This window comes from Miniopterus natalensis, chromosome 20 (genome assembly GCF_054644295.1).
Source record: "Miniopterus natalensis isolate mMinNat1 chromosome 20, mMinNat1.hap1, whole genome shotgun sequence".
Taxonomy (NCBI): domain Eukaryota; kingdom Metazoa; phylum Chordata; class Mammalia; order Chiroptera; family Miniopteridae; genus Miniopterus; species Miniopterus natalensis.
The window spans coordinates 23,807,407-23,835,244 of record NC_142100.1 but is presented as its reverse complement, the minus strand read 5'-3'; the positions used below and the strand labels follow the sequence as shown (position 1 = coordinate 23,835,244).

At 58.3% G+C, this 27,838-nt stretch overlaps 4 protein-coding genes across 4 annotated transcripts; 2 read left to right on the top strand and 2 right to left on the bottom strand.

Moving 5' to 3' along the window:
- The first annotated feature begins 482 nt into the window (after positions 1–482).
- Positions 483–6,687, top strand: CFAP73 (cilia and flagella associated protein 73). Its single transcript, XM_087828367.1, has 8 exons — positions 483–577; positions 1,557–1,662; positions 2,436–2,540; positions 2,852–3,052; positions 3,576–3,797; positions 4,066–4,224; positions 5,659–5,746; positions 6,261–6,687. The coding sequence occupies exons 1-7, from the start codon at positions 522–524 to the stop codon at positions 5,734–5,736; spliced, it is 927 nt and encodes a 308-aa protein (XP_087684493.1). The 5' UTR covers positions 483–521; the 3' UTR covers positions 5,737–5,746; positions 6,261–6,687.
- On the bottom strand, positions 6,520–19,259 carry DDX54 (DEAD-box helicase 54). Its single transcript, XM_016203095.2, has 20 exons — positions 19,086–19,259; positions 17,157–17,286; positions 15,652–15,722; positions 14,899–15,087; positions 14,738–14,787; positions 14,114–14,155; positions 13,903–13,998; positions 13,332–13,453; positions 13,180–13,241; positions 12,970–13,101; positions 11,891–12,101; positions 11,407–11,541; positions 10,657–10,887; positions 10,507–10,580; positions 9,671–9,868; positions 9,094–9,236; positions 8,891–9,004; positions 8,264–8,368; positions 8,027–8,139; positions 6,520–7,111 (listed from the first exon to the last, which is right to left on the bottom strand). Exons 1-20 carry the CDS (start codon positions 19,257–19,259, stop codon positions 6,879–6,881), a joined length of 2,625 nt encoding a protein of 874 aa, XP_016058581.2. The 3' UTR covers positions 6,520–6,878.
- A 159-nt stretch (positions 19,260–19,418) lies between these two features.
- On the top strand, positions 19,419–22,140 carry RITA1 (RBPJ interacting and tubulin associated 1). The gene is made up of 4 exons (XM_016203049.2): positions 19,419–19,778; positions 19,936–20,067; positions 20,452–20,814; positions 21,149–22,140. The coding sequence occupies exons 3-4, from the start codon at positions 20,516–20,518 to the stop codon at positions 21,651–21,653; spliced, it is 804 nt and encodes a 267-aa protein (XP_016058535.2). The 5' UTR covers positions 19,419–19,778; positions 19,936–20,067; positions 20,452–20,515; the 3' UTR covers positions 21,654–22,140.
- Positions 22,141–23,843: 1,703 nt separating this feature from the next.
- DRC10 (dynein regulatory complex subunit 10) lies at positions 23,844–26,793 on the bottom strand. Its single transcript, XM_016203042.2, has 4 exons — positions 26,024–26,793; positions 24,985–25,218; positions 24,538–24,609; positions 23,844–24,176 (listed from the first exon to the last, which is right to left on the bottom strand). Exons 1-4 carry the CDS (start codon positions 26,762–26,764, stop codon positions 23,844–23,846), a joined length of 1,380 nt encoding a protein of 459 aa, XP_016058528.2. The 5' UTR covers positions 26,765–26,793.
- Positions 26,794–27,838: the final 1,045 nt, after the last annotated feature.

Below are 27,838 nucleotides of genomic sequence, written 5' to 3'. Positions count from 1 at the left end.
GGGAGGAAGGGAAAGGGAGAGAGAGAGAAACATCAAGGATGAGAGAGAAAGCCATTCCCGGCAAAGGAGGCGGACTGTCAAAGGACTGGAACGAGGTAGGCCCTCGGCACCTTGCCAGGAGTACAGGACCCCACCCAAGCCTGGCAAACAGTGGGCGCCCAATAATAGCAGACATCTGAGCACAGAACCCGCTAGTGAGGCTCCATCCCACCCAGCCAGGAGAGGCTCCACCAGACACGGGTCACCAAGAGGGGTAAATTCCTGGCCGAGGGACCCACGTCCTCTCGTCTGGCACCCCAGTTTAGACTGGGAGTTCAGCCTTCTCCGGAAGGGGCAGAGGCTTCACCCTTCCCAACAGCCCCCTCCCCCTCCAGGCAGTGGAATGTTGTGTCTGCGGTTGCCCGGGCAACCAGGGCCTGCTTGGTGGCTGCCCTCTGGGAGCAGCGACTGTACCGTGGCACTGCCCACCGTCAGCAGAACTCCAGCCAGGTGGAGGGACAGCCCAAGCAATCGCCAGGAGAATGGCGGTGTCCTGGGAGGAGTATTTCCGACTGGCCTCGCAAGAGAAGCTGCCTACGTGAGCGGCGCTGGGTGGCAGGGAGGGGCCGGCCAGAAGGAGGGCAGAAGGGGGTGGTGGGGTGGCCCATCCTTTCCCCCACCCCTGGATCCTGGCTCCCCTCGGACTGTTCATGGTGGGAGATTATTGCCCCCATTTCACAGACAAAAACATCCAAGGCTCAGAAAGAACCAGCAACTTCCCCGAGGGCTCAGGGCTAGTTGCAGCAGAGCTGGGTCAATAGCCCAGGTCTCTAACCTGCTCTTGATTCCCACCCGCAGCTGACACCCAGCTGAGATGAAATCGTTTGAATCGGGTGGGAAGGGGTTATTCTATGATCTGTCCCCTATGCCTGGAAACTGCATTTTAAAGGAAGGGTGGAGGAAGCTTGTCCCATGCCAGCTTTGTGTTCAGTAGAGTGACTGAGGGTCCCAACCATAGTCTTAGAATCTGAAAATGGCAGGGTTTCCCCACAACCGGAGCCGACCCTATGGGGCTGCCTCCTGGACCCTCCCCCGGAGGTCTAACAGGTGTCTTCAACCTCAACTTGGCCATGGCAAGGAGCTGATCTCCCCTGACATCCCCCCCCCCCGCCAGCCTCCTTCCATCAGCAGCATCCTCCCAGCTCCTGGTCCTAGGTTCACCTTGGCCTCCTTTCTCACCTCCTTCATCACTCCATTGAGGGATTTTCCACCGTAGCACCTACCATGTCCGGGCATTATTTATTATTATTTGTTAGCTTTATTTCCTGTGCTCCCCCCAGGCTGCCAGCTCCTGCAGGGCTGGGTTTTGTCTGGGTTTTGTCTGTCTTGTCCCCAGCAGCAGCCCCAGTGCCTGCGATGGTGCCGGGCACTTACTAGGTGCTCAGTACAATTTGCTGAATGAACAAAGATTCCACAGCCAGTAGCTGGCAAATGGGGGCACTTCAGGCACTGGGGAGGGGTTTGGGGGCCGTGACTCTTGCCTCCTTCACCCCCACCTCCCCCGTGAGGCCCTCCAGGAAGATCCCGGCGCTGCATCCTGACCACTTGCCACCGGTGCTGGGTCTCCTGGAGAAGAGGCGGGAGCTGGTGGATGCAGATCGGGGCCTGCAGGCTCAGAAGGAGGTGAGCCCCCACTGCAGTCTTGAGCCTTTTGGGGACTCCAGGCCCCCAAAATAGTGACGAGCAGGGGAATGGGAATAATGGAGCCAAGTTATTAGCTCCAAGGTCTGACACAGTCACTTCACCACTCTGAGCCTTGGTTTGCTCACCTGTCAAATGGGGATGGAATATCAGTTGGTGTAGATTAATGTGCACTGAGCACCTATGTGCAGGGTGCTCACTGGGACCTAGTGGTCTCACCACAGTCCCTGACCTCAGGGGGCTCACGGTGTAGAGAAGGGCACAGACCAGTGTCCAGCTGGTGGCTGCTCTGAAGGAGGGGACTGTAGGAGCCCAAAGGAAGCCTCTATTTCCACGGGGGGGAGGGTGAATCAAGGAGGGCTTCCTGAAGGAAGTGATGTCTTAGGGATCACTGAAGGGCAAGTCGGCTTATCCAGCAAAGGGGGACAGCGTGAGAAGGAAGAAAGTGACAAGGGAACAGCATCTACCAAGGCTGGAAGCGAAGGACAAACACAGGCGGTCAAGTGGCCCGGAGACAGAGTGTCAGAGGGGAGAGGGCAAGCTGAGGCCTGAAGAAAGGGCAGGGACACTGACAGGCAGGGGCCGCAGGAGCGCGCTTGAGCTTCATTGTGGGTGGTGGGAGCCATGGGTGGATCTGAGCAGGGCGTAGTGGCAAGATCAGGGACAGCAGGCGAGAGAAGTTCGGGGTGAACCTAAAGGCCCCGGATGACTCAGACCTCCAAACGCACACACAGACACCCACTCCCACACCCCAGGTGTTCGAGACCACGATGGCGGTCCTGAAACTGCGTCGGGAACAGGTGGAACAGAAGCAGCAGGAGCTAAAGGAGTCCTTTGTCCGTTTTGACAAGTTCTTGCAGGTAGGTGGAGCCTGCTGGGGGGAGGCAGGTCACAGGGTCACAAAGTCACAGCCCAATAGAGGCCAGACATGTCACCTAAAATTGTAAAAACTGGCTGTACTAGTACAAAGGGGAGTGGTGGGAAACACACACACGTGCGCTGCCTGAAGCATCCAAGTTTTTAAAAACCGTGGGGCAGGTGTGAGGGACCAAAATCAGAGTTTGCAATCCCTTGGCTCCACAAGCTCATGCTGGGGCGGGATGAAAGGCGCGAGCTCCGCAGGCTCCGGAGTCCTGAGGGTCCTCGGCTCCGTTTCATCCCTCCTTCTCAGGACACGGAGGTCCGACGCAGTGGCGCGATGCGGAGGGCGGCAGAGGAGCGACGCCGGGCGGGCCGCCTGGAGGCGGAGGCGCTGCAGCTTCGGGCGCAGCTGGAGAAGCTGCAGCGGAAGCGCGCGCGCCTGCGGCGCCGGGTGCAGCGCCTGGAGCCCTGCGCGCGCCTGCTGGAGCGAGTGCTGGAGCAGCTGCCCGAGGTGAGTGCCCCGCAAGAAGTGTGGGGGCTCAGCGCCCCCGAACAGCGCTGGGTGGCCTCAAGGACGGCTTTGGAAGGGTGCACTACCGGGGCGCTGACTGTATGCCAGGAGCCACCACTTGCTGAGCACTAACTGTATGCCAGGAGCCACCACTTACTGAGCACTAACTGTATGCCAGGACACCCTTTGTTCTTGAATTCTCCCCGAGGCCCAGTAAAGTGGGTCCAGTTATTGTCAACACCATTTTACAGGTAGGGAAACTGAGATTCAGAAAGGTAACTCTTACTCAAGGACACACAGGCGGGGGGGGGGGGGGTAGACCCAGGCACTCATTAAATATTAGTTGAATGAAACAATGAATTACCATTAACACAGGCAGTGAGTTTAGCTCGGCTTAACGGGAAGGGTGGCGTGATCTCCACTCCTGGGGCAGGAGGGGCTGTGTGATGCCCCCGTTTCACAGGCGGCATGGGGAGGGCGGGAGCTGCAGGCCCGGTGAGCCGCCCTCGGGACCCCATCCCAGTTCCAGGAGGTCCCCGAGCTGGTGGCGCGCGCCCACGCCCTGGCCGACACGCTGGCGGCGCAGCGGCTCGCGGAGCGCGGGCGGCGGGCGGAGCTGGAGGAGGCGCGCGCGCGGCTGCAGCGGCTGCGGGACGCCTGGCGGGACGAGCTGCTCGCGCGGGGCCAGCAGCGAGCGCAGCTGCTGGAGCGCCTGGAGGCGGCGCGGGAGCGCGCGCTGCGCTGGGTACGGCCCGGGGGGCCCGGGACCCCAGCCTTCCACCGCCGGGGTCGGTAGCGCAGACGGGGCGATGCTCGCTCCAGAGGGACCGCGGCACGAACGCGCAGGTTCCGGCATCGGCAGGCGCTTAAGGGCACGGAAGGCCAGCGCCATCAGTACCTGAGTCCCCGCCTGCCCTCGGGTCCCCGGGAGCGCCCTCGGGTGCCCAGCTGGTGGGGGGACACGAGGCCCCGCCCGCCTCCCGCCTGAATCGGAGGGGCGGGCCGTTCCCCAGGAATCCGCGTGGGCTGGGATCCAGAACACGGCCGCCGAGAAGACCCTGCTCCTGGGGCGCGCTAGGATGTCAGTGCTGAACCTGTTCCAGCTGGTGTGCCAGCATCAGAGGCAGCCACCTGCCCTGGGCATTGAGGACACCGAGGGGCAGCTGGAACAGGTGAGCCCTGCTGTCACCACCAGCCCCCAAACCTTGGGAACATCAGGATCCCCGATATCCCACCTCTCTGGGTTAAGCCTGACCCTCGGTGACCAGAGGCCATGCTCCTTAGTGCCACAGACGTGGGCCCGATGGCTGTGGAGGCCCCTGGGTTGGTCTTGGTCCTGTCATCTGCTGTGTGGCCAGAAGGAAGTCATGCCCCTCTGGGTTTCAGTGTCCTGCTCACGCAGCAGGGCCAGGGTGTATACTGAGGGCCTCTGTACATTTATGCCAAGAGTCAAACAAGTGACATCAATAGAAAACCAAGTCAAGGCTCCCTTTTAATTAATCACAGATGGCCTTGGCTGCCCCAGTGAGGGTGGGGGTGGGGTGGAGCAGTGGTCTCTGCACCGTGGCATCACAGGTTTGCAAGGTTTACGGCTGAAGGAGGGGGCTGCTCACTTTGGAGACACTTGTTTCTGGAGGGTTCCCAAAGCATGACCCCACTGAGGAGTGGGGGAGACAAAGGGAGGCACCCTCTTTTCCTCCCACCCATCCCACCTCTGCCCTGAGCCCAATGGCCAGGATTCCAACCAAAGGACCAGAACTGGGGCCCACCTTTGCGCCACATCCTGAGTAGGGTGGATTTTTGTGGACCACCGCTCTCCCAAGTGTGGCTCGGGAGCAGAGGTCCATGTCCAGATGACGCCAGGAGGGACAGAGGCCTGACATGCAGCAACAGTAAAAGCCGATCCCTTTTCAACCAACTCTCTGATCCCAACTTGGGGGTGACTAGGCCTTCACCCTGGCACGGCTCCCTGGTCTCGGGGCCTGGGACTTGCCCCATCAGCAAAAGCAGCTGGCCAAATTCAGTAAGTTTTGTTTTCATTGTAGCTATTTTTCCAATTACCCTACTTATGACAGGGGTGACTTAATTTTTTTTCCGTTTTTGCTGGAGATAGTTTCCTTCTCAGATGTTTACTTCAGTCAGAAATGTGACAGGAGAGCCCCAGGGAAGGTTCACCACCATGTCCTGGTTCCTGGCAGTGGATCCAGCGGTGCTCATTAAGTCCATATCACTGAATAAGTTAATTAAAACAAAACAAAGGTGGGCCACCCATGGGGAAGATGAGAGTGGGTTAGACGCCAACAAATATGACTGATCCAATTAAAAGGGAAAAATAAATTGATGGAAGTGAAAATATGAATTTAATTATAATACAGGTGATAGGCAGCTGGCAAACTGTGAAGGCATCTGCTAAGGAATCATCTGAGAGGCTGACTGGGGTTTTAAAATCCCAGAACAGGCCAGGTCACTGCCCCTGGGACCCACCAGCACTGCTGTTTTTTAAAGAGGTCTCCACCCTGACTCCAGCCCCACAGCATCCCATGCACTGGGGGGTGGGGACTGGACACTCAGGGGCTGGGATGTGACTCTGTGTTGGGGACCCCCAGGTGAAGCTGTTCATCCTGGACCTCTCTGCCATGCTGGCCAGCCTTCCCCAGGGCAAGCCGGAGACCCTGGCCCCCTAGCCTGACCCAGGTGAGTAGTGGGGGAGGGGGGCCCTCTCCCCAAGGGACCTCCCCTCCCTGGGGACACCCACCCCACATCCACCACCTGGCCTGGGGCCAGGCCCTTCCTCCAGGTGGTTGAGGGCAGTAAACTAGTATTTGTCAGGTGCTTGCAATGGGGCCAGTGCAAATTCTAGTAAATTCCAGATGATTGGTTAAGTCAAGTAATACCAATAGGACCGGCAAGAGGGTCTCAGGGGCCGATACCCACTCACAGGACACCTGCTCACAGAGGCTCCTCCACTGTGGACTGGCACTTGACAACCACCGGGTTGATAATCCAGCTGCCGGAGCCTGCCCTTGACCTTCCCATGGCCCAATAGAGGCTGAGGAGCACAGGCCTTGGAGCAGGACAGAGGCTGGGACAGGTTCTGCTCTCTCGGTGTGTGGTAGGGCAGTGTTAACCCCTTCAAAGCCAGAGCGGAGTAGCTGTGCCCTCTGTCCTAAACCCTGCACCAGGTCTCCCTCCCACCGTCTACTCCTAGCTGCAAGGCTGGCCCGGCAGGAGGAAGGGGACCGACAGCCAGCTTTGGGGCTCTCCCACTTCAGGCAACTGATTCATCCTCTGAGCCTCAATTTTCCTCATCTGCAAAAGGGGGACACCAACAGAACCCACCCTCAGGGGATCCCTGGGGTGATGACTCAGGACTTGCCCACACGCTCTCAACTCAGCCAGCGCACTAGCTGGGATTTTAGTGTCTGGGTCTGTCCCTTCCAACTCCTCAATTGCACGCCTGGTCCACCAGAGGTGCTCAATGAAGGTTTATTACATGAAAAGTACATCACTGGGCCTCAGGCACTAACAGCTCAGACCCATGCAGCCACCACCTCTGAACCCAACACATGAAGCAGCAGGAGCAGAGTTGCCAATTCAGGGTGTGAACTCCTATGCACCCCTCAAGACCTTGCTCAAATGTCCCTGTCTCAGGCAGAGGCAGCTGCTGCCCTCTCTGGCCGTACAGCACTCCTTTTCGTGGACGATGGTTCTGCAGGGAGCTCCCCGCATGCCCAGCACAGGGCCAGGCACACCGCGCTACACAAGGAGCATTTGCTGATGTCCACGCTGGGACCAGGCTTTTAGGAGCCGCAGGGCTGGGTCATCTTCACATCTTCTTCCTCATCTTGCCCTTCCTGGAGTGAGTGCCTCGGCCGAAGGCACCCTGCTGCAGCTCCCGGGCATGGCGCCGGTTGCGGGCAGAGAGCTGCTTGAGCCCCCCTCGCTGCAGGAAGCGCATCTTCTGGGCCTGGCGCCTCTGCTTCAGGATCTGCTGCTTGGTCTTGAGCTCTGAGCGCACACGGCCTGCGGAGGCACCTGGGGTGCGTGGCTGGGAGGCACCTGCCAGGACAGGGGTCCAGGGAGCTAAGCCTCTGGGCCAACTCCCAATGTCTCCTCCTCCCAGAATCCTCCAGACTGCTCCCTTGCCCCTACCCCTATTCTGCTGTTCATTGCTGTGGCCCTGGCCTCTAGCACATAGTAGGTGCTTAACAAAGCTTAAGTAGCCTACTGTATGGGTCAGCAGCATGGAACTTCAAGCCAGAGCTGCCAGGGTTCAAATCCCAGTTGGGGCCTCTTACAACCTGGGCAAGTCATGTAACTTCTCTGTGCCTCAGTTTCCCCCTCTGTGAATTATGAATAGCACCTACCTACCTCATGGGTCCTAATGAGGAGTCAATGAGTTAATAAATGTACAATGCTCAGAACAAGATCTAGCTCATAGTAAGGGCTCTTATGTGTAATTATGATGATTATAAATATTTCAACAAAGCTTGACTGAGCACCTCCTCTATGCCAGGCACTGGGGGCCCAGCAGTGACTAAGAGCCCAGGACATAGTCCCAAGCTCCCCTCTCCCCAGGGGAGGCCCGGGTGGGAGGTGGCAGGCAGGTGGGTAGCCCAGGGCTAGTCACTACCCTCATGACCACTTCAGCATCCCTGCCTGTAAGGTGGACATTCTCAGTCTTCCCGCCCTAGGTCACATTTGGTGAGTGTCTAGCAGAGCCTGTCTCCACACAGCAAGTGGGAGCCGGAGCCCTCTCTGACTGCACGCTTAGGAGGGGTTGGGACAGGCTCCAGTCCCCTCCCTTCAGAGCACATCAAAGCCCTGAGGGGCAGACCGAGGTCCTGGCATGTGAGGCACAGGCTCTGGCAGAGGGTTCAAATCCCCTTAGCCTGTCACCAGCTAAGGGACCAAGTTCCCAGATGACCGAATGGATGTACCACTTGCAAATGTGCGTTTGGAGGTAAATCCTACCTTGGCTTCGGCCCCGCTTCCAACCCCTTCGCTCTGGGCCTCGCCGGTCTGACGCTCCTTCCTCCTCGGAGTCGCGGTCATCGATTTTCTGTTTCTGCTTCCACTTCTGGTAGCTGGGAGGCTGTGTTAAGGAGGCTGCTTGTGAGATCCCGGAGCCCTTGAAACCCCTGGGCTGGGAGAAGGGCCCGCCCATGGGAGGTGGGGGTAGGAGGTGCTCGGCGCCGCCCCTCAGGATACAGGTCCCGCTTGTAGGAGCTGCTGATGTAGCGCCCACTTTCTGTCCTGATCTTCTTCTTGTCCTCCTGGCCTGACTGTCCCACAAACCGCTTCTTCTTCCGGTCCCTGCAGGAGAGAGAGTTGGGTGGGCGGCCGTGGACGGAGGTGGCCTGGGAGGGCCTGTTTCCTCCCCTGACCCTCTCACTGGGGTGGTGGAGGATTCCAGAAAGAGTGTGGCCACGTCTGGCATGCAGTAGAGGCTCAATAAAGGCCCATCCCCGGCCCCTCCTGATCTTTCCCTGGTATCCCAGGTCTCAGGCAGTATGGGGGTCAGCAGAACCCGGGGGTGGGGGGGCAGTCTGAGGCTGGGTGAGGGACAGGGTTCCCAACCCCCACTCTGCCACCTCCTTGCTCTGAACAGGGGTGGGGTGGGGTTCACTGTCCTTACTTTGTGATTACATGGGGACAGGATGAGGGAGTCACAGGTCATAATTCGTGTTGTGCAGGATTAAGGAGGGGGCGGGGGTGGCACATTCCTGCTCTAGGGATCCAAGAGGGGTGGGGACAGGCAGGGGGTCGCATGCTAGCTGTGTGGAACCACTGGCAGACAGGCGGGCATGGGAGGGCTGTGCTGCGGAGCTCACTCACCACTTGAGCTGCTGCCGGCCCCTGGTCAGGTTCTGGGTCTCATCCCCCATCAGGTCCAGGACCGCGCCAGCCACCTGCTGCTCGAAGGCGCCCGCATCCCCACCAACGCTCAGGCTGCAGAGGGAGGGTGGGGAGGTACAACAGGGTCGACGGGGGCCCATCAGGCCCCACCTGCCACACGCACACACCGGCTGGCCGCTCACCCCCGCTCACTGTCGAAGTCCTTGGGCCGATAAGGGACATAGAAATCCCGGTCCCGCTGCCGGGCCTCCTCCTTCCGCCTCTTGGCTCCACAATCCGGTCCTGGCTGTGGCCGTTTCCGGCCCACGACCTCTGTGAAAACGTCCTGGCGGATGGAGGCCCAGTCACACCTGAAGCCCAGGGGAGCCCACCTGCCCCCCAACACCAGTCCAGCTCGGAGCTGCCTTTTAGACCCCCCATTTCCTCTCCTGCAGGTGCAGCACGACCAAGCCTCAAGCACCATCAGGGTCAGGACAGGTAGGGGAGGGGGACTGAGGTGCCAACCAGGGAGGGATCCATGCTTCAGCCCAGAAGGCTGTGTGACCGAGGCAAGGCCCTGCCCCTCTCTGGGCCTGGCCTTGCTCTATGCACTAGTCCAGGAGTTTTCAAATGTTACGTTTTGGCTATGAACCCCCTATCCAAATCAAATGTAAGAGGGCGGATGAGTAGGCCTGGGACCCCACCCACCAGGTGAACAGGCCCCCAGCCCTGCCTTCTGGCACTCAGGCCCAGCCTCCAGGGTCCCGGGTGGGGCTGCACCTCCACACTCTCTTGCGCCGCCTCCTCAGGCTGTTCCTCCTGCTGTGCTGGGCAGCTGGGGGCTGGGCTGGCCAGGCCCTCCTTCCGCTCCTGTCGCCCCTGCTGGAAGCTGGCGATGGCCTTGCAGTCCTTCTGCCGCTTGGCACGCATCACCTGGCTGCTCAGGTCCCGGCTGGAGGCATTGATCTCAAAGATGGTCTGCGGAGGTGACACCCTAGTCCTTCACCCACTGGCCTCCCCTCCCCAGTTCCACCCCTACCAACCTGGCGGGCTCTTTATGGCATTCCTCCCCAAGTCCCTTCAACCCTCCCAGGTGGGCACTCTCATTATCTGCATATCACAGTTAGAAAAGGAGTCCCAGGGAGGGCAAGTAACCTGCCCAAGGTCACACAGCAGGGATGAGCCAGAGCTGGGATTTCAGTGTAGGTCCGCCTAGCTCTGAAACCAGTGCTCTCAACCATGCCCTCTGGCCCCTCTTCCCTGATGCTGGCGGGCTGGCACGCTGGCCCACTCCTGGGAAGGTCTAACCCTGCTGCAGAACACACCGTCCCCAGGTACAAGATGGGGTGCCCAGTGAGAGTCGAGGAGATGAAAGGCGACAGAGAGCCAGCTCCTCGGGCCTCTAAGAGGCCCAGGGCACGTCGCTCCCTCTCTGAGCCTCGGTCTACCCATCGGTAACTGGGAGGAAATTGTTGCCACAGGAACCTAGAGATGCTGACAGAGCCAGAGATACAGACTAAGAAACTTCAAGCTCAAATAGAGATCCCTGCTGCGGCGGTGCTCAAGCAGGTCCAGCCCCACGGTGGCCACTGTGGTCCCCGCCGGCCCGCACTCACCGCCCTCGAGCGGTACTTCTTGATGCTGTCCACCAGCCTCAGCCGCTGCAGCTCCTGCTCCTCGAAGCGAGAGCCTGGCGGAAAGGGGGGTGAGGCCAGGGGCGGCTCTGCAGGGCCTGCCCGCCGCCCCCGCCCTGCACAGGGACTCACTGAAGAGGGGGTGCAGGCCCAGCCCCGCGAGGTCCAGCTCCTTGGCCCGCTTGATGGACTCGGGTGAGGGCGCCGGCCGCGAGCGCACGTATTGCTGCTGAGCATTGTCGGCCACTCGGCCCAGGCCCTGCAACTCCAGAGACGCCTCCAGGGTGCTCCGCAGGCCGCAGTCCTCGTCGTCCACCACGCTCTGTGGCACCCGGCCCAGCACGCCATCCGTGCCGGCTGAACCTGCCACGCCACACGGAGCCTGATCAGAGAACTGTCACCCGGCCCACATGCGCATGGCCTGGCCTCCCCTCGCCAGCCTCATGCTGGCCCCCGAATCACAGGATCATCTCGGGGGTTGCTGACCCGTACTACGTAGTTAGGCCTATGATGGTTGCGTCCATACTACGCATGTCAGCATTTTTCTTGTTATTTCCTAAACGATACAGTCCAACACCTATTTACATAGCACTCCCATTGTATTATCATAAGTAACCTACAGGTGACAAAGTTACGGGAGGTTGTACATACATTACATGCAAATGTTATGCCATTTTATACAAGGGACCTGAGCACCCACGGATTTTCGTATCTGAGGGGTCCTGGAACCAATTCACTGCGGATACCGAGGGATGACTGTATAGGGATCGTCTCCTGGGGTCAAATCCAGCCCCACCCGCTACCAAAGTGGGGACAGCTTTGCCCTCTGCCCACATCGAGAACGCCACAGAAGTCCTCAGCTCCGCCCCTGCCTCCACTCACCTGAGGGCTCCTCGTGGGGGCGGGCGAGGGAGATGGCACGGCCCAGGAACAGGTGGAGGTCCAGCAGGTAGGGGACCTCATCTGGGGCCACCAAGGAGTAGGCTGTGCCACTTCGGCCAGCCCGGGCCACACGACCTGCGGGAAGAGGTGGTCAAGCTTCAGCGAAGGAAAAGTCCAGCACAGCTCCCACCTGCCCAGTCCTAAGAGTGCAAACCAGGCCGACTACACCTTGCCCAGCTTTTATAACTGAAAAACTATACAAAGTGAGTTGGCCTGGGAGGGCTGAGGGGAAGGTGGGGCCCAACACACTGACCTGACACAGCAGGGAATCAAGAGATCCCATCAGAATGGTGCCCGCCCATCCCCACCAGATCCTAATTTATAGGCCAAGTCCCTGGGTTCGGCTTCCCGACCTGCAGCTGCAGGAGTCGAGCCCTGCGCCCTCAGCCCCCACCAGGGCTCAGCGCCCCGACTGGCTCCTTACCCACACGGTGCAGGAAGAGCTTGCCCTTGGCCGGGAAGCTGTAGTTGATGACGTTGTCCAGCAGTGGGATGTCCAGGCCCCGGGCCGCGAGGTCAGTCACGATGAGGGTGGAACACTTGCCGTGGGTGAACTTGGCAAGGTTGATCTTGCGGGCCGTCTGGTCCAGGGCACTGTAGATGTGGGCGCAGCTGACCCCCTGGGTTGTCAGCAGCTGCTCAGAGCCAAGAAGGGGAGGGAGGGAGAGGGGTGAGGAGACTTGCAGGAGAGACAGGAGTCCAGGCCACGGCGGGGATGCCGTGACCTGGTGGTAAGCCTCATCCTGACTTTCCCACTAACAAGCTGTATGATCTTGGGCTAATTACCTAACCTCTCCGTGCCTTCATTTTCCTCATCTGTGGAATGGGGAGAATAGTTCCTTCTTTGTAGCTTTAAGGATTAAGTGAGTTAATACATATACAGTGCTGAGAATGCGCCCGGAACACAGGAAGTGTTAACTGCTCTCTGAGAATTACTATTTTGGTCCCATTCATCAGTAACCCCAGCTGCTGTACGCAAGGAGGAAGCACCGTTAAGTGTGTAACAAGAAAGTGAAACCCAGTGAACTATGTCCTCAGATAACAGACCCAGGTGTGGCTGACCAGGGAAGGGGCCCCAGCAGCCTTCGGGGCACAGGGACCCCCGCGCTTTGATATAGCCGAGGGTCGCAGGTGTACCCATATGGAAAAACTCGTCAAGTCGCTCACGTAAGATTAGGGTACTTTACGTAGCTTCCGTGTAAACTTTACAAAGTTTACATAGCATGCGGGGTACATCTAATTTTTTAAAAATATGTTTTTATTAATTTCAGAGAGAGAAAGACAGAAACATCAACGATGAGTCTTTGATCGGCTGCCTCCTGCGCGCCCCCTACTGGGGACCTTAGTATGCGTTTGAAATTTTTATAAAAAAATACCAACCCCCGGCTAGGCCCATGTGCTGCTCTGGTGCTGCCCTCTGGTGTCTGTACGGGGAACTGCAGCCCCAAGCTAGGGAAGGCGCAGGTCCCCAGGAGTCTTCCCCAAGCCGCCAGGGCCTCTCACCTCACTGAGGTACTCCGCGTGGTGCTTTGTAGCCACAAACACCACCGTCTGGTCCTGGGGCCGCAGCACGTTGCGCAGCAGGTGCAGGAGCACGGCGGCCTTGGTGTCCTCCCGCACCAGGAAGAAGGAGGTCTGCGGGGAGAGGGGCCGTGAGGGTTGGCTCTCAGGGCCCTGCGCAGGGGCCTGGAGCGGGCACAGGCAGAGCCTCACCTTGAGCTGCTCGTTGAGTTTGGTGTCCACGTCTAGCCGGATGAGTACGGGCTCCGTGAGGCCTGCAGCGGGCACAGAGAAGGGTGGGGGGTTGAGTCATTGAAGGACAAGGCCCCCCTCCCCTGTCCAGGCCCCAAGCCGAGCTCACTCACCGGCCCGGGCAAACTCCACCAGCATTTTGGGGAGCGTGGCGGAGAACAGGACCGTCTGGTGGCCCCCAGGGAGGCGGCTGATGATTTCCTGCAGCTGCTCTGCAAACCCCATTTCAAAGAGCCTGGGAGGGGGGAGGGGGGAGGGGGGAGGGCAGAGGGCAGGGCGGGGTCAAGAGAGGGGCTTCCATTCCCATGAGTTCCAAAGCTCAGGCACTCTTGCCCCACTACACTTGTGGACTGGTGTTTGCCTCACGTTTCTTTAACTCCGCTCACTTTTTCTCTATGTGACAACTTCATCCTAAGCAATAATGATCTTGAAATCTTGGGTCTGACCTGTTCTGTCTCCTACAAATTCATATAGAAATAAATGACAGCGGTCCTCGCTCTGTGTCAGGCACCGTTCCGGGTACTTTACAAACCTGTGGTATGTGGCATGCATCTGGGGAAACACTGCTTTGATCCTGGTACACAGGTCTCTCCTGGCAGAGCCCTTCGTCCCAGGTAACTGCACCTCCCCCTGATTTCCCAGCCTCGGGGCCAACCTGGACACTGCCCGGGGTGACAGCCTTACCTGTCCGCCTCGTCAAATACCACGTACTCCACACTCTGCAGCTTCAGGTTCATCTCCACAGCCACGTGCATCAGGCGTCCAGGGGTAGCAATGATTCTGGAAGGGGTGTGCAGGCCAGGTGACCCAGGGCCACCCGCAGAGCCCTCCTCTCACTCCCCAGCCGCTGGCATCTGGGAAGGGACCCAGAGCATTATCCCCAATCCAAACTCACATGTCAGGATTTTCGTGCAGGGCGGAGAACTGGTCTTCCATTCTAGGGAGAAGGGGAGGTGTCGGTTTGATAGAACAGGTCTCTGCCTATTCCCTCTCCCTTCCCATAGCAAATGCCCAGGTGAGTCCCACACCCTAACCCCAGACTTGCAACCGGACAGCAAAACACTCGGAATTGAGAGCGACTGGTGACGGTGACCCTGAGAATAAGGAAGGGGCTGCCCTGCCCTGTGAGAGATTAGCTGTACTACCAAACCACTGCACGGCCCCAGCACATCAGGAAAACACATTTTGCAAATCTGAGCTATTTACAAACATGCTTCAATTTTTGCATTCTGCTTTAAACAACTCACAATTAGGCACATGAAAGCACACACAACTGAGTACCCGGTTCAGGTGACCTGTGCGCCACCAGCTGTCTTTCAGGAGCATCGGAACCTTTGCAGGGCTTGTGTGGGAAATTTCTGCTCGTATTTTACTGTGTGTTTCCCTCGTTAATTTTTTTTGGAATGTGCCAAGAACTTGCTGTTGTTAATAAGCCACACAGGCTCCTTCACTCTGATACCCTGGAGGCACGGGGTGTGCTGGCATGGGGATGGGGTGTAGGGATGGGGGTGACTCTTACTTGTCCCCGCCCAGGATCAGGGCAGTCTTGAGGCCGGTGAACTTGCCCAGCTGTGGGGGGAGAGATTGGGAGAGGGTGAGGGGGAGATGCCTCGGCCCACTCGGGCCTCCCCACTGGTCCCGGCTCAGCCTGCCCTCCCCCGCCCCTCCGGCCCCACACACCTCCTTGGTGAACTTCATGGTCTGCAGGGCCAGCTCCCGGGTGGGCGAGAGAATGAGGGCGCGGGCCCCTGTCTGAGCGCTGCGGGTCTTAAGCCGCTCGAACATGGGGATAAGAAAGCAGGCTGTCTTGCCGCTGCCCGTCCGGGCCATGGCCACCAGGTCTTTGCCATCCAGGATCACAGGGATGGTCTGGAGAGGAAGGAGGGAGGGAGGGATGGGTCAGCTCCTGCACCCAAACACCACTCAATCTAGAGCTTCAGGGTGAACTAGGGGATCTCAGTGAACGGGAAGGGGCCTGTCGCCCAGCCCTGATCCCACTCTTGCCAAAGCTTGCTTGCATACCTCTAGTGATAAGCAGCTCACTACCCCAAACTCAGTCCACAGTCTGAACATCCTTCATCCAATTAAGCCAGACTCCACCTCCCTGACTACTCTTCCTGCTTGGGACCCCAGAGGAATGTCTCCCTCTCGGCTAAATGTCTAAGGACAACAGTCACGAGCCCTGGGTGACAACAGGGAGCCTGAGAGCTGCCTGCACAGGGTCTCAGCAGTGAACAGCCTTAAATGGCAAAGAGGCCCAGCGTCAAGTCTCCTCTCTGCTGGGCCCAACTTCCCCCGCCTGTGAAAAAGGCAGGCTTGTGGGCTTCAGAATAAGAGGGACAATAGATGTGACAGCTGGGGCAAGGGTGTCTATCAAGAGGCCAAGTCGCTCATCGCCTCCTCCCACTCACGTCAGCCCCCCCCGCCACGTACCTTTCTCTGGATAGGTGTTGGCACCTTGTAGCCTTTCTTCATTATGCCTTTGAACACGGGGTAGCTCAAGCCTGGGAAAGACAAAGGAGTGAGCGGGGGTGGACGGAGTCCCTGGGGCCCCCGAGGCACCACCCTCCAGAATACTACACAGGACAAGTGCCTCTTAAACTGTCAAATAAATGGTGAGAAAAGCAGAAAGGCGATAGAGCCAAGTTGATCGATTGAAACTTAAAAGACAAATCTACAGATGATGGGACACGAACCCTATGTGGCTTCTGATGTGGACACACTCTTAATGCCACGAGAGGACTGCGGGTCTGAATGAGGTCAGGGTCTTGGACGATACTGAGAACTGGGCATTTGTTTCCAGTGTGTAAGGTCCTACTTCTCTCTGAGGAAAGCAGGGAGCGTTTAGGGATCCAAGGAGGGGATGTCTGGGACTCGAGTCAGATCCTCCAGGATGACAAGTGGGTGGAGCGTGGTGATGGGTAGGTGCAGACTCACTGTAGTCTATTTTTTATATGTTTGAAATTTTTAATTAGAAGAAAAGGGTGTTACATGACAAGGGCCCGGGACACATGCAGGCATGGGTGTTGACAAATGCACATGATACTAAAAGGGGGAGGGGCTGGCCTTTGGAGATAGGATGTGACTTGGGCTTGTGGAGATGCGAGGACAGTGGGAGGCCCCGAGACAGGAATGCACCATGGTTTTAGCTGCTTTTTGGTCAACTGTCTTTGTGATTTAGAAAGACAAAAAACAGCCACATGTAAATATTTTTATGTGCTTTTTTCTCTTCAATTTTTGATAAATTTTAGCACATTTTTAATATACTAATCAGCTGTCTAGATTCCTTTTGTGAGCTAACTATTCATGTTCTTCACTCAAGTCTCCATCAGGGTGTCTGTCTTTTTCTTATTGATTTGTGAAAGCTCTTTGCATATGAGGGACATTTACCCTTCGTCTATCCCATAGGTTGCACATATACTTCCGATATAGCATTTAATTTAACTTAGTTTACAGTGTTTTTGGCATATACACATGTCTGATTGAAAAAAGTCAAACAGTGCTCGAGGCGCACTTAGAAAGGCCTTCTTTTCCTTTGTGAGATTATAAAAATGCTCATGATATTTAAATCTTTGCTCCAGATGCTACTGATTTGTAAAAAGCAAGAATGAGAGCTCAGCTTTATTTCCATCTAGCCGGGTATTCCAATCCCACCCGACTACTGAATCTTTCTCCCTCTGCTCTGAAATGCTGTTGTCCTGCAGTAAATCCCCAAACGTTCGTCCACCAGCATCACCCTGAGTCCTGCTCTAACTGCTCTCTCATTGTGCCAGGCCTGCCTGTTGCCCCCACGAGAAGCCCCTGACTGGCCTTGAGACTATGTCTGTTGCCTCAGTCTACCCAGCACCTACCACAGCGCTGGGCCCAGAGCAGAGCTCGGAGGGCGGGACGACCCGCTGCTGCCACTCCCCCAACACTCCAAAGCCTGGCTCACCCACCCATGGACTGGAAGCCTCCTGACTTTTTTTTCTTCTTGTTCTGGGCTCGCACCATCTCCCTCGTGTCCGGCTCCACGTCCGAGGTGCATTCTGAGGTGGGGAAGGTGGGCAGGGGTCTGCCAGGTCCCAGCTGGAAGAGAGGAGCAGAGAGGCAGCATTACTCGCACCATCAGATCACTGGGGGCAGGGAGGGGGGCTGTCCTGTTACTGATCTGTGCCCCATTCTAGCTGATGACTCTCCCACCAGATCACATGACTGCTCTGCTACAGGGCTCTCCCCCGACTGGGCCAGATCAGGGCGGAGGGGCAGAGGGCGGGCTCTGCAGACAGACTGCCTGTGTTTCAATCCTAATTCTGTCACTTACCAGCTGGGCGACCTCACACAAGGGACTTAATCTTCCCTGAGTCTGTGTTTCCATGTCTGGAAAATGGATAGCAAGTGCATATGCCTCACAGTGCCCCGTAGATGGTGATATCATATTTGTCATCCTGGCCTGTCATTCAAGGCCCTCGAAATGAAAAACTCTAGAGAGCCAATCAAAACATCTACTATGTGTGAAGTACTCCCAGCTGCCCTGCCCACCTCTTCTCAATCCCCTTTCTGATCCATCACCCCTATCTGACTCTGGTCTCTCTTGTGCCTGCCTCTTCTTGGTGCAGGGTCAACCAACTGAGCCACATTGGCCAAGGCAGTCATATACATTTTAAACGACTGTCAAAAAATCAGAGAAGACGGCGACCTTATAGAGCCCTGCAGGGAATAATATATTTACCATCTGGTCCTTGGAGGAAACGTTTGCCAACTCCTGCTCTAGACACATAACAACAAAGTCCCTGGAACACATCAGTGCCCAGCATTCTGAGTGAGTATAAAATATATAAACATGTCATTCAATCCTTTCCACAGCCTGTGAGGCACATATAATCATCAGTCTTCCTCACAACTGGAAACGTCTGCCTTCTTCTACAGATGTGGCTCAGAGAGGTTAAGCAACTTCTCCATTATCCCACAGCCTGTACAGGGTTGGGCCAGATTTTGAACACAGGGCTGGGCCAGGGCAGAGTCCCCTTGGTCTCAACCACCTATGCGGGCTCCTCTTTGGCACTTAGTCTTCTGCCCTCCTGTTCATTACCTTTAGCAGTCTCTCCACATTTACAGAGCACCTACTGTGTGCCAGGCACTGGCTAGGCTGGGGAAACAGTGGGATAAGGTCTGGTCCCTATTTGCATACAGTTGGCACTCAGCAATGGAAAGAGCCCAGGCCCTGGAACCAAACAGTCTGGGGTTTGACACCGGCTCTCCCACTCACAAACTGAGAGGTCTTGGTCAAGGTCCTTTACCAATCTAGGCCTCAGTTTCCTCCTCTGGAAAATGGGATGACAATACTTAGCTCGCAGGGTGGGTGTGAAGATTATGTGATAAGGCTGGCAAAGCTCTTAGCACGGAGCCTGGGACATAGTAGGCGATCAACAAACCCAACTTTAATTTATTACTGTTAGCTTCCCAGAGGTTTGGGGGCATCACCGTCCCAAGCTACCGGGTCCGGCCTCCCCTTAATTCAACCTCTCAAAAATCGCCCGAAACTCTCCAAGTCAGGTCTTCAGCACCTGCACTTATCATTGGACGAATGGGCACTAGGACCCGCCCCCTGAGTCGGACGTAGCCAATGAGAGGCGCGCAACCAAAAGCCGGCAAGGAAGGCCCGCAGGCCCAGCCTCGGGAACGCGGTGGCTCCGGCCGTCCGGCCCCGGGGCTTGACCGGCCCGACGCACGAGCTCAGGCCAGCGGTCCTGCCCCCGACCCCCTGGCAGCTGACCTCTCCCCACCCTTGGCAATGCCCACTTCCCAGCTGGGGAAACTGAGGCCGCGGGGCGCCGCACGGAGCCGGGGCTTGGGCTCCGACGCGCGTCCCAGCCCCGCGCGCCTACCTTCTGGGCCCGGGCGTCATCTTCCGCCTGGATCTCAAACTCGCCGTCCTCCGAGTCGCTGCTGCGGGCCTGGGAGGCCGCATCCCGGCGCTTCCGAAGCCCCTTCTTCTTCCTCCGCTGGGCCATGGCAGGGCGGGACCGCGGTCTGGCCGCCGGGCGCGTTCCGGCAGCCATGCGGACCCGGCGCAGGGAAACGGGAAGGGGCGGAGCCGGTGGGGACATACCACTGGCGTGCCGGGGTCGGGGGACGCCCGTCTGCGCGGCCCGGGCTGCGCTCCCTCCCCTTCGGCAGCCCCAAGAGGCTTGGCGCCCCCCGACCCCCCTACTGCCCTGCCTGGAGCGACGGGCCCCTCTCCGAAGCTTTGGGGAAATCTGGGGCCGTCTAGATTTGGGGGCTTCCCCCAGGCGCGAATGGTTCCGGCCGCGCCGCCTGACGCCGGGCTGGCCCGTTGCTGTTTGACGCGCGCGGGGCACACGGAGCGCACGTCGCTAGGGCCTGGCTGTCCTGGGGAGTCGGTCCGCGCGGAGCCCCGGCGGGGATCCGGGACCCTGGGATTCCGGCCCCGGATAAACTGGGTTCACGGATGCACCGCGCGCGCTGGGGGCGCACGAGCACCCCCGCGGGGGAGTCCAGACCTGGCGGAGAGCGCGCGCTAAGCGTTCCGGCCGACGTCCTGGAGCCAAGATGCTCAGGTAGGAAGCCACTCAAGAAGGCAGGGTCCTCGGACATGGACTTGCGGATCGGGCGTGTTGTGGGGGCAGTGGGGGCCGTGGTCCCCCTATAGCAGAAGGCTTAAGGGCACAAGCTCTGGACTCCTGTCAGGTTCAAATTCTGCTTCCTCTGTGTTAGCTTTATAGGTGTGACTTACACGTGACGTCACCTTTTGAAGCCTCAGGTTTGTCATCTGTAGAATGGACATAAAGCTGCTTCACAGCACTGATGAGAAGACTGAGACAATGCTTCTAAAGCTCTTTGCGCAAGGTAGGCATGAGACTGAAACTGGCTATTTCCTGCTTCATAAATACAAACAGGACATGGGGACCGGCCCTGCCTTCCCCCTCCCACCATAGTTTGTTTTGTGGTTGGTACCAAAATGGACACAAGCCCCATCTCTCCTCATCCCCCTAGCATTCTAGAAATATTTACTGAGTAATGTATGCTCAGAATGCATATTCAATAAGTATTTGTGTGTAGCACCCCTCTCTCCATCATTGTGACAACCAGAAGTCGAACAGATTTCTGAAATGCCCCCTGAGGTTTGAGGAGGACCCTTTTGCCCTTGGGATGGGGATTTAAGAGACTGCCCGTCTTTCTCCGGTGACACTGCCAGTGACAGAGGGGTGGCACGCTGACCCCCTTTCACAGGGAGCCCTGGAGGCGTGGCCCGGTGGGCAGAGCATGGCTGCTGTCACCTGGGACCACAGGCAGCATGAAGACCCCTGGGGAGCTGGCCATCAGTGGGATGCAGAGCCTCCATCGTGAGCACCGCTGCCGGGGTGGCCGTCTGGTCAAGGCCAGGGCATCCTACGTGGATGAGACTTTGTTTGGCAGCCCTTCAGGCCCCCAGCCCCCACCACCAGACTTTGACCCACCCTGGGTGGAACGAAACAGAACCAAAGGAGCGGGCCCAGGGGCTTCACGGGCTTCAGGGGCCAATGGGAGCTGTGAGACCACCTCCTCCAGGGGCAGTACCCCGACCCTCACACCCAGGAAGAAGAACAAATACAGGTAACGGCATGGGGCGATGCACCCTGGCACTCAGTGTGGCCACCTAGGTTCCTATTAGAGCCCTGCTGTGTGACCTTGGGCAAGCACCTTGACCTCTCTGAGCCTGGAATAGGGGGACTGGATGCTTGGCAGGGGCAAAATAATAGAAATGGGCGTAGTAGTATATGAGGGGTCTGCGTCCTCACTGTGGGTGCCAGGCTTGGAGACAGGGACTTTGGGGATCTACTGCTGCAGGTGCCTGGCGGGGGTGGGGTAGGGTGGGCTACGGGTGGGGGTTAAGGGTGTAGGGTTTGTTCACTCCCTCAGCTCACTGTGTTTCTCTTCCCTTTGCCAGACTGATCAGTCACACTCCTTCTTACTGTGATGAGTCACTATTTGGCTCCCGAGCCGAGGGCACCAGCTGCGAGACCCCAAGGATGGCAAAGGGGGATGCTGCAAAACTCCACACCCTCTTCTGGACACCCCCGGCTACCCCTAGGGGCCACTCGCCCCACCCCAGGGAGACCCCACTGCGTGCCATTCACCAAGCTGGTCCCTTGAAGGCAGAGCCCAGGGTGGGGGCAGTCTCGAGGAAGGTGTCCCTGGAGAGATTAGACTGCCCACGCCCTGTGAGGTGGGAGCGTTCCCACTCCCTCACCCACCTGGATGTCCCCAGCACTGGCTGCCCACCCACCAGTGGCCCCCATACAAGTGGGCCTCGGGATCCCAGGCCTTCCCCATTGGGGGTGACCTTCCGGAGCCCCCTGGTGACTCCCAGGGCTCAGTCAGTCAGTGTTTCAGTGCCAGCTACGCCCCGGCGAGGTGGGGCCACCCAGAAACCAAAGCCCCCTTGGAAATGAGTTTCTTAGTCCTTTCATCAGGTTTGCCTATGGGATCACCAAGGGGCACAGTTTCAGGGGCATAGGTGAGGGGCTTCTGGGGTGACCGCCAGGTATTGGAGAAGCGCTCATAGTGGCAAACACGGCAAGGGTGGTCAGAGACGTCCTCTGTCCTGACAGTCTCTAGTTGTTCCCTGCTTCCCATGTGGATTTGAGGGCCACCCCTTGAGGTGCCTGTTCTAGTCCTGTCATAGCCCCACGCTGTATCAGTGCCAACCCAGGGATGCCCCCCCAGGGGGGCTCTCCACCTCCCCCAAGCCGGAGGGTTCCTTCTCCCCTTCTCAAGCCAAACTTCCTGCTCAGGATAAGCTTCCAGCCAAGTCCAGAGGCCTCAGGAGTTTTCCCTGGTGTGCAGACCCCAGGGGGACACGAGGATCTGGGTGATATGTGGGTGGGCTTTTTATTTTAAAAATCATGTATTTATTTATTTTCATGTATTAAATATGTCAATAGCTCATCAACGCCATGACTTGTACTAATTTCTTTTTCCTTAGGGGAAAGGCCGATGTTAGGCCTGAGTTGATTTAAATAATGTTAAATGACATAACAAGGAAGTGGAAGAAATCAGGACGGTGGTGAGTGGGCTCCTGAAGTTCTGGAGCGTGGGCCTCAGGCGACGCTGGCCTCCAACCATCAGTTTCGGCCAATGCCACTAATGGGTTGGGGGGCTGGTGCTTCCTGAGCTCAGAATGTGGGCTACAGTGTCACACATTTCCCACCTTTTCAAAAAAACACAACACAGTGACTAGGACTTGACCACACGGGGCGGGGGGGGTGTCCAAGGCCAGAAAGTTTCACGTGCCTCTAGAGAGCACTCAGGGTGGAGGCCCAAGGGGTCGGGTGTAACTTCCCTGCTCCACTGCTTGTCAGCTGTGCCACCTGGGTCGGGTCACTTACAACCAACCCAGAGCCTTTGCTCAGATGGAGTTGTACCCAGAATCCCAGCATCCGGGGGGGTTTGGGTGGGCCTGGGCTTCGGGCCTCGCCTTTTCCCTCTTTCCCCCTGATGCACCTCCAGGAAGCAGGGGGTTCCAGAGCCCCCTGGAAGCCCCGTCATTGGTTCTGTACAGCTTCTTGGTGAAGGGAAGAGCAACAACCTCTGGGGAGCGGTCTGGGAGGGACCACCGGGGGCCAGGGCCGGGGATGCACACGTGCGCACCTACACGGGGCAGGCGGGGCGTGAGGGAAGCAAGTCAGCAGCTCTCTTGGCACAAACACTTTGCATTTTAAACATATGGATGTTTAAACTTCCTAGAGCTTTCCCAGAGAATTAGTTCCCTCCCTCTCAGCTCTCATTTGCCTTTACCCCTCCCCTTTTTAATAGACATGGGCCAGAAGTACCCCTCTTTCCCCCTGACTAGACTAAAAGAGAAGCAACAGCCTGAGTGTGATGATAAGGGGCAACTGACAAGCTGCGGTGTCTGGGAAGACAGTTGGGAGTGGTGGGGACTGGGGCAGCCTACGGTCTCCACCATCTGACGGGTGCTGCAGCTCAGCTCCGGAAGACATGCAGGCCGGGGGTATCTAGGTGATGAGATTTTTCCACAAAAGGCAGGAAGCTGGATTTCTGCGTGAGGGTCCCTGATTTTTTCAATACCAGCAGTGAATTTTAAAAAAGATACATTGTTCAACGACCTGGGCACCAAATAAAGGTGATGGGAGGCTGCTGGTTTATGATCTTGGGACTCCTAAGCTTTCACAGTGCTGGTTGGGGGAGAAGTTGTAGGCAAGTGGACAATCCCAGAGCGGGGGCTGAGGGCAGCCTGAAGCCCTGTGCCCCCCCAGCTCTCTGCCCGCCCCTGCCCCTGCCCCTCTGTGGGCAGTCCTGGTGGGCGATGTGGCCATCCCGGCCATGGCAGCTTCTGGTCTGGGACGGGGGCTGCAGCCGGGGCTCTGGCTTCCCACAGAGGCGAAAGGGAAGGAAGGCTCGGCGCTGAGCCCTGACCTGCGTGCCCCCCTCATGGGAGCGGCATCTGCAGGCATGGATGCACGCCCAGCCAACAGCCCTGGGGAAAACGAGGTGTATTTGTAGGATGTGGTTTAACATGGTTTTTAATTTTGAAAGAGTGTTAAAGCCCTCATCAGCCGGCTCCCCCGTCCCAGTGGCTTCCTGGCCGGCTGGGGGGGGGGGGCAGGGATGGGGGAGGGGGCTCATGCCTTGCCCTTGGCCTTCTTGCCCTTGGCCTTTGCCCCCTTCCCCTCCTTCCCCTCCTTCCCCTCCTTCCCTCTGCTCTTGGCCCTCTTCTTCCTCTTGGACCTGAGCATGGAGCGGACCAGGTAGCCCTTCCACACGGCCTGGATGAGCGTGGCGGCCCGCACCATGCGCACCATCTCCTGGTCGGCCTCCATCCTTTTTCTGGAGCTGACTTCCCGCTCCAGGCGGATCTGGGCAAACTCCTCCACCAGGACGTCGTGCCTCTGCCTCAGCTCCTCCAGCTGGACCCTCTCCTCCTTGTGGACGCTGTCCAGCTCCTCGTATTCGTCCTGGGGAGCGCTGGGTGGGCTCACCGGCCGGGCCTGCCTGCCGGCCTCCGCTGCACACAGCCCTGCGCTCCCCGGGGGGCCCCTCCCGCCCCAGGATACCAGCCGCAGGCACTGAGTGAGGCCTTCTGCCTGCAAGGCCTGGAAGAGGGGAAAGGAGACCGGGCCTATCCGAGCTCAGGGCTCAGGCCGCCGCCAGTGGTCAGCAGGCATCCCTGGCCCTGAAGCCAGGGCCGTGGGTCACGGAGGTTATCACAGAGCTGGGTGGGGGGCTTGAGGGCCATGGACCAGCCTGGGGCCTCTCCGCCCCCCCATTCCTAGAGGATAGTGGGAAATACACTTAGACTTCTGCAGAGACAAATACCTGCTTTTCACTCATCTCCATATCATATTTCTGGATCCAGTTCTCTATTTCCGTCTCCACTTTATATTTCTTCTACAAAAACATGCAATCGGTCATTGTTGGATGGACTAGTATTAACGACAAACAGTGCCCAGCACTCTGGGCAGCAGCCGGCCCTGCGGTGGGTGCTTTACACCCCTCGCCTATGAATCCACACAAGGCAGGTCTCCATTTCACAGATGATGAAACTGAGGACCGGATGTGCTAACTCCCTTTCCCAAGGTCACAGAGCAGCGAGCTGCTGCAGGGCAGGATCCCATCTCATCTCTCCGCCCCCAGCCCCCAGCCCCCTGTGCCACACCCTCCTGCCTCCCAGGGGGCGGGACGCTGGCTCCATCCTGGGCTTCCCTCCGCCCCGTCCCCTGCCTTGTGCCTCCCCTGTGCCCTCCTGCCCGCTCCCCAGGGCACCTTCCTCAGCGCCTGCTCTGCCTCGCGGTTCTCCATGACCAGGTTGTGGAGCTGCGAGTGCAGCTGCAGGATGTCCTGCTGGATCTTGGCCACCCTGGCCTGCGAGGCCCGGAAGTCCGCCTTCTGCTGCTTCTCCGCCTCCTGCCTGGTGCGGAGGAGGCTGCTCTCCGAGAACTTGAGCACCTGGTGCAGGTGGTTCTTCAGCTCTTGGATCACAAAGTTCTCCTTCTCCACCTGGGCCAAGAAGAGGAAAGGCCCTGTGAACACCTGTGGGACCCCTGCTCACCCCCGATAGGCACAGCCTGATCACAGACAGGGAAACTGAGGCTGGAGGGGTCCAGTCGTCTGTCCGGGATGCTGCAGCTGACCCGGGCATTTGAAGCCAGGTATGCCTGATCTACAGCCCAGGTTCTTGGCCACCCCCCTCTCTTTCCTGGCAGGAGTGCAGGGCACAGGAAAGGTCTGGAGACAGCTCGACACTCCTGCTGGGGAAACAGCAGGGGCTGCCCAGTTGGCATAGACACAGTGCGATGCAAGATGTGACAAGTACACACCGCAGGACTGCCACCAGCTCTTCCTTGAGGGCCTGGCTTGTCCCCTACCCTCGGTTCAAATACAGGAATGGGTGCCCAGCTGGTGAGGCTCCGTGGCTGAGCGTTGACCCAGGAACCAAGAGGTCACTGGCTCCATTCCAGGTCAGCGCACATGCCTGGGCTGTGGGCTCCACCCCCAGCAGGGGGCGTGCAGGAGGCGGCCCTGGGATGTTTCTCTCTCATCGATGTTTCTAGCCCTCTCTCTCTCTCGAAAAAATAACAAATACATTTAAAAAAAAAAAAAGACGTATCTTCCTTACTGTGAACTCCATGAGGCTGGGACCACATGGGCTTAATTTATAAGACCTGGCACCTCGTAAAGGACTCAAACCCCTATTGGAGTAAATGAAGGAAAGCGTCTGCTTAAGTCGCTGGGGGGAAACCCAGCTGCCAGAGGCTTTGGGCGCCTCGCTGGCTCCGCGGCCAACAGCGCGCGGGGCCGGTACCTCCGCAGCCCGGTCCTTCAGCCTCGCCGCCAGCTCGCTCTCCAGCGTGTCGATGAGCTCTTGGTTCCTCCTGTTCCGCTTGGTGATGTCCTGTATGAACTGGGCCTTGTCCCGAGCCTCCATGGGGCTGGTGAGCAGCTTCTCAAACAGGAACCCCCGGAGCTCGACCAGGCTGTCGATGAAGCTCTGGGCCCCCGCGCTCCGGCTGCCCGCCTGCGCCCGCGCCTGCGCCTGCAGGAAACCGGCGGCCTGCGGGTTGGTGAGCAGCAGCCGCAGGATGCTCTTGGTCGAGTCTCGGATCTGCTGCATCAGCGGCGGCAGGTGGGATCTCCGCTCCTCCAGCGAGAGGAGGCGGTCCCTCAGCCACGAGTCCTCCTCGAACTCCTCCTCCTCCTGCAGCCGCCGCTCCTCCTCCTCCAGGCTGGCGACGCCGTCCTGCAGCACCCGGCACAGGTCCGCGTGCTCGCTCAGCGCGCCCGCCAGGCGCTCGCCCAGCCCGCCCGCCAGCGCCTCCACATGGGCGGCCGCGAACGACAGCAGGCTCGCCAGCTCCGCCTTGTGGATGGTCTCGTCCAGGACGGACATGATCCTCTTGGTCTCGATGGTGGTGAGTTTGGTGTTGGCGGGGACCAGGCTTTTCAGCGGGGAGGCTGCCTTTTTCGACGAGTCTGACATCAGCCTTATCCTGTTGACTTCGGGGCCTTGGTAGAGGGAGCCCGCGGCGAGGACCTCTAAGGCCATCTTCCGAGCGGCCGGCTTGGTCTTTGCCCGCCCTGGGAGGCTGGCAGGGGCTCCCGCTTTCTGTTAGCCCTGAAAAAGGATGGAGGGAGCAGTCAGTAGAGCTGTGGGGACATCAGTACGGCGGGTGCGGCCACAGCGACTGTAAACTTGACATTGAGGGTCCGTCTTAGGAGCTCTGCAGCTTTGACCCAGAACCAACCCCTCAATGAAAGCAGTTTGGAGCTTTGTGCCAGTGTCCCGGCCGCAGGGCTAGGATGGCCAAGTGTGGAGGTGGGTCTTGGGCACATGTGTCAGGCAGGGGCCAACCAGGAATGCTAAAATCATCCTAAGAAGTTTGTTTGTTTTGCTATTGCTCACCCAAGGAGAATTTTTTCCCATTGATTTTTAGAGAGAATGGAAGGAAGGGAAGGGGGGGGGGAAAGAAACATCAATGTGAAAGAGACACATGGATTGGTTGCCTCCTGCACGGGCCCCAAGTGGGGCCTGGGATTAACCTCCAACCCAGGTACATGCCCTTGACGGGGAATTGAATCCAAAACCCTCTGGGTGCGCTGGCAGATGCTCTAACCACTGGGCCACACTGGCCAGGGCCATTCTAAGAATTTAAATACGGAAAAAGGTGATACAGGTGATGGAAGAGTTGAAAGGCCAAGCAGGGCCAGGTGAAGCACACACGCACCTCCCCCGCAATTGTTAACGGCAAGAAGGCACCAGGGAAGGAGGAGGTGGCGAGCTTTGGGATCAGGGGCGCCCTGGGGAAGCTGGAACCACAGCCCCTTCCTATCCTAGAGGAACTGCAGCCCCAGAGGAACGGTGGCCACTGCCAGAAACACAACCCAAAGCACAGGGGGAAGAAATACTCGGGTTTCTCCCTTCGTCCCGCCCTCCAGTCTAACTCCAGTGCCTCCCATTGGTGAAACCCAGTGAGGAACTGACTGGCAAGGGAGCTGGGCAATGACCCTGCTGGGGGCAGCTGCCCCAGGCCCAGGGCAGATCAGGGAGGGAGCAAACGGGACTGGGACCAGCACAGCACACCTGCGCTGGGTTTTAGGTATGGATTTTTAAAAATGGAGA

Bases quoted from the DNA above. Each gene is read 5' to 3' on its own strand.
- CFAP73 (XM_087828367.1), top strand. From the start codon at position 522: ATGGCGGTGTCCTGGGAGGAGTATTTCCGACTGGCCTCGCAAGAGAAG. The intron at 1,663-2,435 runs GTGAGCCCCCAC...CCCACACCCCAG, and splicing joins GCCTGCAGGCTCAGAAGGAG to GTGTTCGAGACCACGATGGC. The intron at 4,225-5,658 runs GTGAGCCCTGCT...GGGGACCCCCAG, and splicing joins CCGAGGGGCAGCTGGAACAG to GTGAAGCTGTTCATCCTGGA.
- DDX54 (XM_016203095.2), bottom strand. From the start codon at position 19,259: ATGGCTGCCGGAACGCGCCCGGCGGCCAGACCGCGGTCCCGCCCTGCC. The intron at 14,156-14,737 runs GTAAGAGTCACC...CCTTCTCCCTAG, and splicing joins CTGATCCTGGGCGGGGACAA to AATGGAAGACCAGTTCTCCG. The intron at 9,005-9,093 runs GTGAGCGGCCAG...CTCCCTCTGCAG, and splicing joins GACTTCGACAGTGAGCGGGG to CCTGAGCGTTGGTGGGGATG.
- RITA1 (XM_016203049.2), top strand. From the start codon at position 20,516: ATGAAGACCCCTGGGGAGCTGGCCATCAGTGGGATGCAGAGCCTCCAT. The intron at 20,815-21,148 runs GTAACGGCATGG...TCCCTTTGCCAG, and splicing joins AGGAAGAAGAACAAATACAG to ACTGATCAGTCACACTCCTT.
- DRC10 (XM_016203042.2), bottom strand. From the start codon at position 26,764: ATGGCCTTAGAGGTCCTCGCCGCGGGCTCCCTCTACCAAGGCCCCGAA. The intron at 25,219-26,023 runs GTACCGGCCCCG...TTCTTGGCCCAG, and splicing joins TGAAGGACCGGGCTGCGGAG to GTGGAGAAGGAGAACTTTGT. The intron at 24,177-24,537 runs GTATTTGTCTCT...AGCGCTCCCCAG, and splicing joins TGGAGATGAGTGAAAAGCAG to GACGAATACGAGGAGCTGGA.